The 14359-nt window shown below is 41.8% G+C and overlaps 1 protein-coding gene and 1 long non-coding RNA gene across 3 annotated transcripts; one reads left to right on the top strand and one right to left on the bottom strand.

The window, feature by feature from the left end:
- Window positions 1-713: 713 nt before the first annotated feature.
- Window positions 714-8163, bottom strand: LOC105947221. 2 transcript variants are annotated; one of them, XR_004222877.1, is made up of 2 exons: window positions 1060-8163; window positions 714-845 (listed from the first exon to the last, which is right to left on the bottom strand). XR_004222877.1 is itself a non-coding variant. In XM_031903121.1 (2 exons), exon 2 carries the CDS (start codon window positions 7233-7235, stop codon window positions 1365-1367), a length of 5871 nt encoding a protein of 1956 aa, XP_031758981.1. In that variant the 5' UTR covers window positions 7236-7661; window positions 7876-8163; the 3' UTR covers window positions 714-1364. The 2 variants fall into 2 exon arrangements, 1 of the variants encoding a protein (XP_031758981.1); XM_031903121.1 differs by having other exon boundaries at window positions 714-7661; window positions 7876-8163.
- A 1317-nt stretch (window positions 8164-9480) lies between these two features.
- On the top strand, window positions 9481-13955 carry LOC116410843. Its single transcript, XR_004222670.1, has 3 exons — window positions 9481-9605; window positions 13148-13271; window positions 13921-13955. It is a non-coding gene; the product is annotated as an uncharacterized LOC116410843 (long non-coding RNA).
- The last annotated feature ends 404 nt before the right edge of the window (window positions 13956-14359 follow it).

Raw genomic sequence — 14359 nt, 5'->3', positions numbered from 1 at the left:
TAGCAACTTTTTAATTGTTCTTAATTTTTTATTTTGAAGGTTTTTGAATTATTTGCCTTCTTCTTCTAACACTTTCCAACTTTCAAATGGGGTCACTGACCCCAGGAGCCAAAAAATTGCTCTGTAAGGCTACAATGTTCATTACTTTCGATACTTATATTACTCCTCTGTTCATATTCCTGTCTCTCTTTCAAACCACTTCCTGGTTGCTAGGTTAATTCTAAACCGAGCAACCAGATAGTGTCTGAAATTCCAAACTGGAGAGTTGCTGAACAAAAAGCTGAATAATATAAAAACCACAAATAATGAAAAATGAAGACCAGTTGCACATTGTCTCTGAATAGCACTCTCTACATCATACTAAATGTTAATTTTAAAGGTGAACTACCCCTTTAATTTGTAGACTGAAAGTGTCTTTATTGAGTTTTTATTGTCTAGTAAATTAATTTTCATGGAATTCTTATAAATGGAATTTAAAAGGTTGTTTACCTTTTAGTATGACGTAGACATTGATATTCTGAGACAATTAGCAACTGTTTTTTTTGTAGCTTTTCAGTTATTTAGCTTTTTGTTCAGCAGCTCTCCAGTTTGTAATTTCAGCAGCTATCTGGTTGCTAGGGTCTTGTATACTGTTCTGCCTTCATACACGTTCTCACAGTGTGCAATCCAGCATTCAGCTTAACCATCCCTGTCTTCCAAATAAGCAGACCGTCTTGTAATCTAACTTGTTTATTGATAACAGGTTGTTGATCGTAAGTGGTCAGTTGCAATTAGAAAACAGGAACACAGATGTATGTGCGCATGTGCGCATGTGTGTTTGCGTCTGTGTGTGTTGTGTGGTAAAACTGTAAAGATACAAATGATTTGTATAAGTATACAGCATAAAGCATATGAATAACATATACAGCAGCATTCATTATAAATCAGCATGTTTGCACAGATTATATTAGCTCTAAGCATGACTGGTTATCTACTAACATAACAACTACTACATGCAGATAAGAACTATCTAAAACATCACTAAAGCACAGACTGTTCTGAGACTTGTATAACTCTTACCAGATATGCTGGCTGTAGGATAATGGAGGTTTAAGAAGCAGGAATGTAAAGAGAGCTATGCAATATATGTTGTAAACAATATGGTGGCTTCCTTCTCCTTCCCAGAATGCACTAGCTACCCACAATGCACTGTAGTTGCATACTGAAGAACAACTTTAATTATACAAATGTGAGAAACATAAATCACAGTGGATTTCTATTGCCAGTAGATGGCGCTGTTACGTAACTACTATACAGATTCTAACTTGTTGAATAGGAATGATTCTTCAACCCTTGATGTGGGGCAGAACACTCCCCGCCTGACGTCAACGGACGTCACTACTTGTCTTCTCAGGTGAAAACAACAACACAAGCTCTGTGGTTGGTCTGAGGAATAGTTTGCACTCGCCAAGCTTCCAGATTTTGACCTCGGCTTTACGTACACTCCCATCCTTGCTCGGAAACGTGTTGGTGATGAGGCCCAGTGGCCACTCATTCCGATCTGATTGGTGGTCTTTCATGAGCACGACATCTCCAGGTCTGATGTTCAGCTCGTTAGTTTGCCACTTCCTTCTTAACTGCAAGGTAGAGACATACTCTTTTCTCCACTTGTCCCAGAAGACATTAGAAAGATTTTGCACCTGCCTCCATTGACGTCTATACAGGTCTTTTTCAGTAAATTCTCCAGGTGGAGCACTCATGGTGCTGGTCTTCTGTGTGAGTAACATGGCAGGGGTAAGGATCATCAAATCTTCAGGGTCACTGGAAAGGGTAGTCAACGGTCTTGCGTTCATGATGGCTGAGACTTCTGCCAAGAATGTGACCAGGCTTTCATGTGTGAGTCTTGTACTCCCTACTTGCAAGAAGATGGAATCCAAGATTTTCCTTGCTATCCCTATCATCCTTTCCCAGACACCGCCCATGTGGGAGGAATGAGGTGGATTAAAGGTCCATGTGCATCCTTGCTCATTTAGGTATCTGTCCACCTTGGCAGTATCCAAGTTGGAAGGAATTTGGAGTTCTTTTACTGCTCCAACGAAATTCGTGCCTCTATCTGAACGAATACATTTCACAGGTCCTCTAATGGCGATAAACCGTCGGAATGCATTTATGAAGCTGGAAGCATCCATAGATTCGATCACTTCTATATGGACTGCCCTGCTGGACATGTACGTAAACAGGACTGCCCAACGCTTTGCACCGGTGTGAACGCCTCTTGTGTGTCTGGTAGCCACTGACCAGGGACCAAATACGTCTAAGCCAACGTTCGTGAAGGGAGGATCTGTGTTGAGTCTTTCAGCTGGGAGACTGGCCATTTTTGGGTTCCGAGACACACCACGAAGTTTGCGACAGGTGATGCAGTTGAAAATGACCTGGCTTACACGTCTCTTTGCTCCCACAATCCATATTCCAGCAGCTCGTAGATTCCCTTCAGTAAACAATCGTCCTTGGTGTTTTGTTTGAACATGGTGATGTCGTATGAGTAGGGTCGTAACATGGTGATGTCCTGGAAGTACTATAGGATGTTTTTCTCTGAATTCTACTTTGGCCTCCTGAAGACGGCCTCCTATTCTCATCAACCCATTCCGGTCAATGACGGGATCAAGCTTTCTCAAAGCACTGTCTTTGGAGACTGTTTGGCCTTTTCTGAGGTATTCTATCTCCTTAGTGTAACATTCAGATTGAATTGTGTGGATTATTATGTCCTTGGACTTCTCCAGATTGGAAGCAGTAAAGGCGTTCTTGCAGTGATGCCAACCTTTACAAGGTTTCTGACTCACAGTTACTGTAGATGTGTAGGACTTAGCTATATGAATCAAGATGGCTATCGCACGGACCAGAGACATCCAGGTGGAGAACCTGCTGAAACGGTGAGATTCAAGTTGATGATCAGAAGTCACTGTGTTAAGGACAGACACTTCAGGTCGGATCTCTTCATCCGCGTCTGGGTCTATCAATTCAAATGTGTTGTATCCGATATCGCAAGCAGTTGAACGGTACAGGAACGCAGGACCTGTGAACCATGTTGTGGCTTTCAGGTGGCAGGCTGCGACGGATCTGGTTGCGTGGTCTGCAGGATTATGTTGTGTAGGCACGTAGTGCCACTGTTGAGGACTAGTGGATCTCCTGATCCTCAGCACCCGATTGGAGACGTAGACATAAAAGCGTCTAGTTTCGTTGCAGATATATCCTAGGACTACCTTACTGTCCGTGTGGAACTCGACTTCTTTGATTTCTAGGCCTATTCCTGAAGTTATAAGTTCAGCCAACTCCACTGCAAGCACAGCAGCACAGAGCTCCAGTCTGGGTATTGTGTGTTCGCGGAGAGGTGCCAGTTTGGTCCGACTCATGACGAATCCTACATGGCATTGTTCTTTGTCATCAATGGTCTTTAGGTATGCTACAGCAGCGATTGCCTTGATTGAAGCATCGCAGAAGATATGTAGCTTTTGTCTCTTGACTTCTGTAGATGGTATGGAAGCATAGGGTCGTGTCACATGAAGACTGGTCAAAGCTTCAAGAGACCCTTTCCAAACTGTCCATAGGTCTTTTTTCTCTGTGGGGAGCGGATCATCCCAATCAGACATCTCTGTGGTGAGGTCCCTTAACATAATTTTGCCTTGAATGGTGACAGGTGTTACAAATCCCAGAGGATCGTACAAGCTGTTTATCGTGGACAGAACTCCTCTGCGTGTGAAGGGCTTTTCTTCTTTGCTGATCTGGAAGGTAAAGGTGTCTGCCTTCAAGTCCCAGAGCAAACCAAGACTCCGCTGCATGGGAAGGGAATCGGAGTCAAGATCCAAGTCCTTAAGGTCACTCGAATGGTCTTGGGTTGAGAAGGCTTCCATTAACTCACGGCTGTTGGAGGCAATTTTGTGTAACCTCAGATTAGATAAAGCGAGCATCTCTTGAGTCCTTTTTAAGAGACTGATTGCCGACTCATTCGTAGGTGTGGATTTCAAGCAGTCATCCACATAGAAATCTTTCTCTACAAAGGATCTGACATCTGACCCATACTTTGCTTCACCCTCTTGAGCTGAAAGTCTGAGACCATAGGTAGCGACTGCAGGTGAAGGACTGTTTCCGAAGATGTGCACCCTCATACGGTACTCTACGATGTCTTCATTAGGGTCATTGTTGCGGTACCAGAAGAACCTCAAGTAATTTCTGTGCTCCTCCTTGACGAGGAAGCAGTAGAACATCTGTTGTATGTCGGCCATGAATGCTATGGAATCTTTACGGAAACGTAGAAGTACCTCTAGAAGTCTGTTGTTGAGGTCTGGACCAGACAGTAAGACATCGTTTAATGATATACCTTCGCACCTGGCACTTGAGTCGAACACTACTCGTATCTGGCCTGACTTTTTAGGATGATATACGCCGAATGTGGGTAAGTACCAACGTTCCTCTGAGTCTCGGAGCGCAGGTGCTATTTCTGCATGGTTGTTCTGGAATATTTTTTCCATAAAGTTAAAGAAATGTTCTTTCATCTCTGGTGTCCTCTGAAGTTTGTGCTTAAGGGAGATGAATCTTTTGTAGACAAGTTCTTTATTGTCAGGTAAGCGTTGTCTTCGGGGTCTAAATGGTAAAGGTGCGACCCAGCTTTTTGACTTGTCCTTTGTCATTCCTTGATCCATGATCTCTAAGAACAGCCTGTCTTCTATGGACATTGCGACCTTGTTGTCTTCTCTTGACCTATGGAAAACTGTACACCCTAAGTGATCTCGTTCACCCTCGCAGGCGTGGTCTTCGCTAGAAGGATCCATGAAGGGACAAGGGACAGGATCTCTGTGTGGCAATTCTTTTATCAGGAAACTGTTCTGACATGGTTGGAATAAGGAGGGACGTCCATTTTCAACTGTGCTGGTGAGCATGCTGTTGACAGAGATTGGCTTGTGCACTCCTCCTAGACAGACATCTCCTATGATGACCCACCCTAGGTCAAGTCTCTGGGCGTATGGAGCATTTTGGGAACCATTAATCTGTCCTCTAGCTTTGTGAACACGTAGTATGTCTCTTCCTAGGAGTAAGGCTATTGGTGCTTCTGGATCCAGTTCTGGTATCTGGTGAGCTATACGCCTCAGGTGGGGGTGGTATGCTGCTACTTCTGGTGTAGGTATCTCAGAACGGTTGTCGGGAATTTGGTTGCACTCCAGTATGGTTGGCAGTGACAAGCAGGTCTGCCCGTCTATGGACTCTACCTTGTATCCAGTTGCCTTCCTCCCCGCCGTCTCAACGGTACCTGCACATGTCCTTAAGGAGTAGGGAGAACCGGGTCCTATGATGTTGAAGGTGTCAAAAAAGGTGGATTTTGCTAAAGACCGGTTGCTTTGATCGTCTAGGATTGCGTATACCTTAATCGCTTTATCTCGGTGACTGGCCGGGTAAACTCTGACAAGGCAGATTTTTGAGCAGGACTTTCCTCCTGCCACTCCTTTACAGATCTCGGTACACTGAGAAGTGACTACTGTGTTGGTTTTGTCAGTGTTTATCTGCTTCTTTTGATGGTCCTCTGTTTGGTGTAATGCCTGAGAAGGTGGCCCAGGGTGTAAAGCCGTATTGTGTTCTTTACTACCACATTCTGCGCATGACACACTGACCTCACAGTTCCTTGATAGGTGCGATGTTGTAGTGCAGCACCTGAAGCAGATGTGGTTGTCTTTAAGGAACTCTTTGCGGTCCTCTAAAGTCTTTTCTCTGAAGGCTCTGCATTTTAGTAAAGAATGTGGTTTCTTGTGCAGGGGGCATTCTTGGTTAAGATCTCTGTGTCTGTTCTCTTCTTGAGAAGACTTAGATGGTTTGTATAGAGAACCTGTGGAGGCAATGTTAGTTTTGTGGACTGCCACTGGTGTTTTATGAGGTCTGACACCAGGGGCAGTGGGACATGACATTGTGAGATCAAAACTGGGATCATTTCTGATTCTTGCCTGTTCACTGACAAAGTCTACAAACACCTTGAAGGGGGGAAATGGTACATTATGAACCCGTTTATAAGTAGAACCATGTGTGACCCACTTCTCTTGTAAGTTATAAGGGAGTTTTTGAACAATCGCATTAACCCCTCTGGCAGTGTCTAGGAATGCTAACCCTGGTAGATCTCCTTCTGCTTGAGCAACCTGTACCTCTCTTAACAAGTCACATAACTCCCTGAGCTTCTGGTAACCTTTACCCACTATTCTGGGAAAGTTATCAATCCTTTTGAACAAAGCATTTTCAATGGCTTCTATGGACCTATAACACTCATTAAGTCTTTCCCACACCATTTTTAGGCCTCTGCCAGGATAGTTTATGTTAATGTCTCTGATTCTTTTGGCGTGTTCAACAGACTCGCTTCCAAGCCACTTTACCAGGAGGTCTAACTCTTCCTGATGGGAAAGGTCTAAGTCTCTTATGGTGTTTTGGAAGGAGGCTCGCCATGACCTGTAGTTCTCGGCCTGGTCGGTGAACTTTGTAAGTCCTCTGGTAACCAGCTCCCGTTTAGCAAAGAACTTCGCAAAGTCCATGATGGCCCAGTTAGCATCAGTACTACCTGGTGTGCTATGATGCTGCATGTGTGGTGTATCACCATACCTTTTAAGAGCTTCTTGTTTAGAGCAGTCAGTATAATACCATTCTGATGCAAAAGGTGTTCCTTTCATTCGAGGCAAAGGTCGTAGTCTCTGCTCCGTAGGGCAGTAGTTGTCAGCATCGTTTGGTCGCATATCGTCCTGCCTAAGGTACTGTGGTTGAGGGTAGGATCTTTGGCACTCTGTGTCAGCTGGCTGATGTGCTGGCTCATAGTTGTCCTCTTTCTTGGGATGTTGGTGGACGTACTCTGAGACACGCTGGGCCGGATCTTGTTCGTCTAGGTCTGGCACAAGTACTTGGCTGTGTTTCTCGGATCCGGAAAACTCCAGGGCTTCCAGGTATTCGGCCTTGGCTATTGCGGCTGCCGCTTCTTTCTCTGCGGCGAGTCTTTCTAGTGATGCTTGCAGATCTACTCGTTCTTTTTCTAGTGATGCCTGCAGATCTACTCGTTCTTTTTCTAGCGATGCTCTCTCTTTTTTTAGTTGCATCTCTCGTGCAGCAAAGGAAGACTTTACTTTTGCAGCCTCAGCTTCTGCACGTGCGAGAGCAGCCATTTCTTTTATGGAGGACTTGCTAGAGCAGCTTGCTCGTGATCTGGTTTTGTATGATGATGCTCGGCTAACAGACATTGTGCTTGTTCTGTTGGCTGCTTAATGTCTCTCTATGGACTCAGTCTATATGGGACCGCACTTCAGCGATCTGGATCGTGTTGAGCTGCAACTCTCACTTCTTGTCACAGACCGTGTGGCAGACGCTGCAATCGTGTACGCAGGACAGCGTGTGTGATGGCAGCTGCGTTTAGTCGCATCCACTATCGTTGCTGACCAGGATCTGTTTTACTGTTCTGCCTTCATACACGTTCTCACAGTGTGCAATCCAGCATTCAGCTTAACCATCCCTGTCTTCCAAATAAGCAGACCGTCTTGTAATCTAACTTGTTTATTGATAACAGGTTGTTGATCGTAAGTGGTCAGTTGCAATTAGAAAACAGGAACACAGATGTATGTGCGCATGTGCGCATGTGTGTTTGCGTCTGTGTGTGTTGTGTGGTAAAACTGTAAAGATACAAATGATTTGTATAAGTATACAGCATAAAGCATATGAATAACATATACAGCAGCATTCATTATAAATCAGCATGTTTGCACAGATTATATTAGCTCTAAGCATGACTGGTTATCTACTAACATAACAACTACTACATGCAGATAAGAACTATCTAAAACATCACTAAAGCACAGACTGTTCTGAGACTTGTATAACTCTTACCAGATATGCTGGCTGTAGGATAATGGAGGTTTAAGAAGCAGGAATGTAAAGAGAGCTATGCAATATATGTTGTAAACAATATGGTGGCTTCCTTCTCCTTCCCAGAATGCACTAGCTACCCACAATGCACTGTAGTTGCATACTGAAGAACAACTTTAATTATACAAATGTGAGAAACATAAATCACAGTGGATTTCTATTGCCAGTAGATGGCGCTGTTACGTAACTACTATACAGATTCTAACTTGTTGAATAGGAATGATTCTTCAACCCTTGATGTGGGGCAGAACATATACTAAGGAATAAGGAATAAAAAGCAACAATAAAAATAACATTGTATCCGTAAAGAGCAGGGTAGACAACGAAGGCAAATAATTCATAAACTATAAAAAAGAAATAATGAAGACCATTTGGAAAGATGCTTGGAATAGTACATTCTATAACATACTAGAAGTTATCGTAAAGGTGAACCACTCCTTTAAAATATTCTTTTTTTGTTTATTGCCAACATTTTTGTAATAAATCTTTGTCATTTTATTCATACTTTATCAAAAGAAAGAATAAGTTGAGTGACATATATTTAAGTATTTGTATGTGTTATAATTCTTCTGTTTAAATGAATTCAGCCAATACCATGTGAATTCTTTAATAACACTAAGTGGCCCATTAACTAAACAATTTTGAGATAAATTTGTATTTTTTCTAAATTATAGAACATTTTGCAATATATGCGAAAATTTCAGTAAAATTCCACTACTTTTTCGTGGTTTTCTGTAAATTTCCACTAAAAAATAGTTTTTTTTCACAAAGAACACGAACATTTCGGAATTCACTAGCACTTCAGTTACACTTTCATCGGGATTATATTTTCGTCAGGTTTGATCTGTCGAGTGCCATTGAGACCTATAGAAGGCTTCAAAGCCACAACTGCTTTTGTGGTGTTTACGAACTTTACTGTACGTATAGAAATTTTGTGACTTTCGAAATGAAATTACGATATTTTCTTATGAACGATAAAAGCAAGACATTTTAGAACTACAGAAATTGTTGTGGTTACTTTGAATTTATACCATTGAGTAAATGTGCCCCTAAGTCACTTTGTAGTGACAGGAGGCGACTTTGGAAAAAGAAGCAACGCGTATGCCTTTCTACCAGGCAGTTCACTTAGTTGTAATCCACTTTCTATTCATTCCTATGGAATTCATAGAAGCGTATTTATCAAATGGTGAACTTTCACCCATTGATAAATAAGATTCTATGAATCCCATAAGAATAAATTTAAAATTGGTGAGTTCTTCTGTTGTAAGCTCTAATCTCACATTTTGATAAATCTGCCCCTCCACAATGGAGCTGGAATGCTGGGTAAAAACACTGCATTGTGGGGAAAAAAACATGGCGATTGTACTCAAACTTGCACTTTGCTCACTGCATTTGCATACATATACATGGCCTAGAATTTGCAAGTATCTGAGGAAAACTGATCATTATTTTTCTATTTGTTTTAGTTAAATGCTTTTTTTCACAATGTGACTTATAAAACTCCTTCTGGTGACATCATGTTCTTCAAAGCCAATGGAGACCCTCCGGCTCATTTTGACATTGTTAAGTGGCTCTTCTTAAACAATGGTTCTACTGTGAGCAGGAAGGTTGGGAGTTTTGATGAGTCAAATGAAGAGAATCAGCTTTACATTAATTCCAGTGCTGATTGGTGGAGCCCATACTTCCCAGAGGTAAGGGTTAAACAGCTGTATGGGTGTATGTATGTGTAACTTTATTTATATAGCGTTACTTGTAGTGATGAGCAGATTTTTTCAACAGGCACGGATTCGCTGCGAAATTACGCATTTCACTATTGGCAAATTTTTTTCAAGAAACTGCCACAAAAATGTGTCACAACAAAAACTTGCCAAGAGACGAAAAAGTTGCAGTCATATGAAAAAGGTTGCAGTCATGTAAAATAAATCTCATTGATGTCAGTAAAATTCACGCGCGTCAAAAAACTTGTGTGGTAGCCACATTTTGAGAATTTTTCAGAAGTTTCGCAAATTTTTCAGTGAAGCGAATCAGGACAGATCCACTCATCACTAACTACTAGTATGTGCAGAGCTGTTCAATGTAAGTAAGTGCACACAGGGATGACAAGCTTTGTAATAAATAATTAAATATTTAATAAATAAAATAAATATATTCCCAGTGTGTGTGTGTGTATAAATACACTTGAACAAGGACAGCACTCCTAGGATTTAAAGAATTGTGAGTAAAATGTAAATGCAAAACTAGAAAGGTTTATTACTCGACTCATCTGTGTGAGACCGAAACATCGAGTAATAAACCTTTCTAGGAGTGCTGCCCTTGTTCCAGTGCATTTTTTTTGTACTAGCACCCAGGTTTTGTTGCGGCAAATGGTGTGCACCCTATGGACTATTATATATATATTGTGAGAGATGCAATGGAAAAGAACATTATTTGGTGTATTTCCACCAGTGTGTAAGGTGGGATACAAGTAGCAGCAGGAAAAAGGCCTGGTTTTACAGCAGGTAATGCTGTGTTTATGTTACTGGCTTAGGAAAAGCCAAATGAATAGGTCCATGGAGTAAATGGAGGGTTAATTGGTTAGGTCCTCCATTCCAAACTCCCTTTAAGGTTTGATTTGGCCAGCTGTAGGGAGCTGCCTGATTAGGCTGCAGGTGAGCGGCCAATAAAAGGGCTGTGGGATTACACAGGGTTAGAAAGCAGAAGGTTGATCCTTAACTCAGAGTAGGACACTCTCAGAGCAGGGCACAGAGCAGGAGGGCTGCCTGTGTTAGGAACTCCCAGAGGAGCTGGGGGTGCCACTTGCCACTGCAGGGAGCAGAGGGAGTTATAACCAGACGGATGAGTGCTGAGAGGGCTCGGCAAGGCTTAGGGGCCCATTTACTTACTCACGAACGGGCCGAATGCGTCCGATTGCGTTTTTTTCGTAATGATCGGTATTTTGCGTTTTTTTCGGAAAATTATCGCGACTTTTTCATTACCAATACGATTTTTGCGGAAAAACGCGAGTTTTTCGTAGAAATTCCGAAAGTTGCGATTTTTTCGTAGCGTTAAAACTTGCGCAAAAAGTTGCGATTTTTTCGTAGTGTTAAAACTTGCGCAAAACGTCGCGCCTTTTAAGTTTTAACGCTACGAAAAAAGCGCAACTTTTCACGCTACGAAAAAATCGCAACTTTCGGAATGGCTACGACAAACTCGCTTTTTTCGCGCAAGTCGTATTGGTAACGAAAAAGTCGCGATAATTTCCGAAAAGTCGTAAAGGCACCGAAAAAATCGCAAAAAATACGAAAAAGTCGCAAAATGTTCGCTTTCCAATCGGAATTTTTCCAATCAGAGTCACACCCAAAAAAGATGCAGAGATTACTAAGATGGACAGTTGGGTTCCTACATACTTCTTCAGCTTGCTCCCAGGCTTTGTGGCATTGAAGGCAATAATAACTGTGAGAGTTTTAGCCAACACAGAAGAAACAGAAGAAGTAAATACAATCCCAAATGTTACTTGTCGGAGGAGACAACATATCTGAGTTGGGCGCCCAATGAATAATAAAGGGCAGAGGAAACACAACATGAGAGAGATGAGGAGGAGACAGCTGAGATTTTGGTTACTGGCTCTCACAATAGGAGTGTCCCAATATTTCACAAACCCTGGAAGGTGAGAACCCTGAAGGAGGGACAAATCACAACCCTGAACTGTTTATGAACTGTCTTATGTTTCTGTTGGGAAGAATTGGCCCTAAATAAACCTGTGTTTTGTCTGAAGAAGTGGTGTCCCTGTCTCTTATGCTCTAGATCCTCTGCATGCCTGCCTGCCTGCCTACCATTGCTAATTCCCCCAAAATTGCATGTACAGGCAGTCAGCATGGCACAATATATATATATATATATAGAGTATATTATTGAAGGTTTAGGCAAACAATCATTAAAACTTCAACCTGGGTGCAAATCAGAAGTATAATACAAAATTCAAAAAACTGCTGATGCAAACCAAGAATTTGGTTAAATATAAGTTTTTTTATAGCCCACCATTGCCAATGTTTCTGTTCCTGGATCAGATAGGGCACTGCCATTCTTGGTATCCATGTCTGCCTGTGTTTTAGTTGCTTTCCTGTATTGCTGTCAGTTTGAGTCTGTGTAACCTCAGCGCTTGCATGTGGCTACCTGCTGGTGCAGACACCAACTGAGTGGGATCAGGTGATTCTCTGGCTGTGCCGGAGGTGGTTCCACCCACTCTGTAACTCAGCAGCCTAGAAGGCTGTTTCAGGAGCCTCAGGTGAGTCACAGGTAAGTGCTGCTGTTACTGTAGAACATGCTGTTTAGCACACTCTAGCACCATGGCTCCATTCCCTGTATGTGGGTTCTAAGGGATCCTTTTCGTTGTTTCTCTAATATGGTTAAAATGTCTCACAGTATAGAGAACCATCTGTCAGCCTTTGAGGAACCAAAGAAAAAAACCTTTTTTCTCTTTGCCCTATGTTTTCCTCATTCTGGTGGTTTACTAGCATCTCTCTCATTCTGTACTTTAGAGTCTATACTGTAGGGTTAGTCTTATACTGGTAGACTTTCTTATTCTGGGGCTTCCACCTGGAGTCTTACTCACCTGCGGTCTTACTCACCCGGAGGGACTCTCCCAGTGAGTACTAACATGGAGTTTGTATAGGAAATGATAAACAGTTTTACTTTTCCTCTGCTTTCTCATTTGGAGTGAGTGTTTTTTTTTTATTTCTAATGATATTTTTTGTGGAATTCATGGTTTTGGTTTGTGCTTTTTAGAAATAAAGTTTCAATAAATATTAGGCATTCATGGTTTTAGAGAAAATAAGTTTATTCGTGGTTTTAAAATGAGATTATTGATAAACCTGACCAAATGTCCTGTTAAATTGTTAAATAAGACATCATATCAGTTTTTGCCAAAATATCTTAATTAAAAATCTATATTTTTAGCTCAAATTGAAAGAAATGCCATTACCTTCAACGTAAGTTCAATTTGTATTTTTTTGTTAAACTCTGAAATTCTATTGGGCTAAACTGCAGCCATCTAAACAACTTCCCTACTGGCAGTTCTTTCCAATTTTGTTCAAGGCAAAACAGCCTCAGTACAAATACAATAGATAAGTGGAAAATAGTCTTTTAAAATGATACATAACTATTCCTGAAAAGGGTGGAATTGTGTCAGTATCATATCAATGCAAATGGGATGCGGTGCCAGTCTATTAGTGATGAATGTTTGTATATTATTTAGATGCCTCGGTCCCTATGCAGCGAGCCCTGTTCCCCAGGATACAGGAAGTCTAAAATAGAAGGGGAGCCCCCTTGTTGTTACGACTGTGTCCAGTGTGGAGATGGGGAAATGTCTAACACTACAGGTAGGAACAGTGACAAACACAACATGTACAGATCATTTTGCCCTTTGCTCAGGCTGAGATGAGTGAGCTTTGTATGAACTAAGCAGATAGCCATACTGTATATGCTGCACCAGTCTCGCTCACAGATGGGCTAACTTGTGACATGGCACATAACCTGGTTAGATTTGGTCCATAAAGTGTAACACTGCCAGGTAAAATGTGTGATAATAATTTACCTAAATGGGCTGAAATAATGGAACATGGGGGGAGATCCATTTCAATAATCTAGATAATGTTGGCTCTGTCTGTAGATTTATCCACGTGGCCATGCACGTTGAGATCCACATATTTGGCGATGTCACCAAATAAGCAGATCTTCTCCCAATATGCCCACCTAAGGCCCTAGGACCAAAAAATCAAATTAAAACAACAGGCATAGGCGTCGTCAGACCAAGGACCACATCAACGAGTGGTCCCTGATCCAAGGAAAAGAATCAAACCTGCTCATACACGGGCAGATAATCTGCCCAATTGGTGCAAAGGGTCCTTATTGGAAGCTGAAATCTGCCCATGTATGGCCACCTTTAAATGAAAATACAGAGAGCAAATGCAAGTAAAAACCAATTTGTTTAAAAGTGAATGTTACTACCTATTATATTTTTAATTTCAGATGCAGTGACCTGTGTAAAATGCCCTGAAGACCAGAAGTCTAATAGACAGAAGACTGACTGTGTCCCTAAAGCTCTAAATTACCTTTCTTATATGGATACCCTGGGGGCCAGTTTAGCTTCCACTGCTATAATCCTCTTCATCACAACTTCTGTAGTTATGGGAATCTTTGTGAAATATTGGGACACTCCTATTGTGAGAGCCAGTAACCAAAATCTCAGCTGTCTCCTCCTCATCTCTCTCATGTTGTGTTTCCTCTGCACTTTATTATTCATTGGGCGCCCAACTAAAATAATTTGTCTTGTTCGACAAGCTACATTTGGAATTATTTTTATGATTTCTGTTTCTACTGTGTTGGCTAAAACTCTCACAGTTATTATTGCCTTCAATGCCACAAAGCCTGGGAGCAAGCTGAAGAAGTATGTAGGAACCCAACTGTC

Source organism: Xenopus tropicalis, chromosome 5, assembly GCF_000004195.4.
Source record: "Xenopus tropicalis strain Nigerian chromosome 5, UCB_Xtro_10.0, whole genome shotgun sequence".
Taxonomy (NCBI): domain Eukaryota; kingdom Metazoa; phylum Chordata; class Amphibia; order Anura; family Pipidae; genus Xenopus; species Xenopus tropicalis.
Note: the sequence above shows the minus strand (reverse complement) of the source record. Positions and strands in the feature narration are given on the sequence as shown.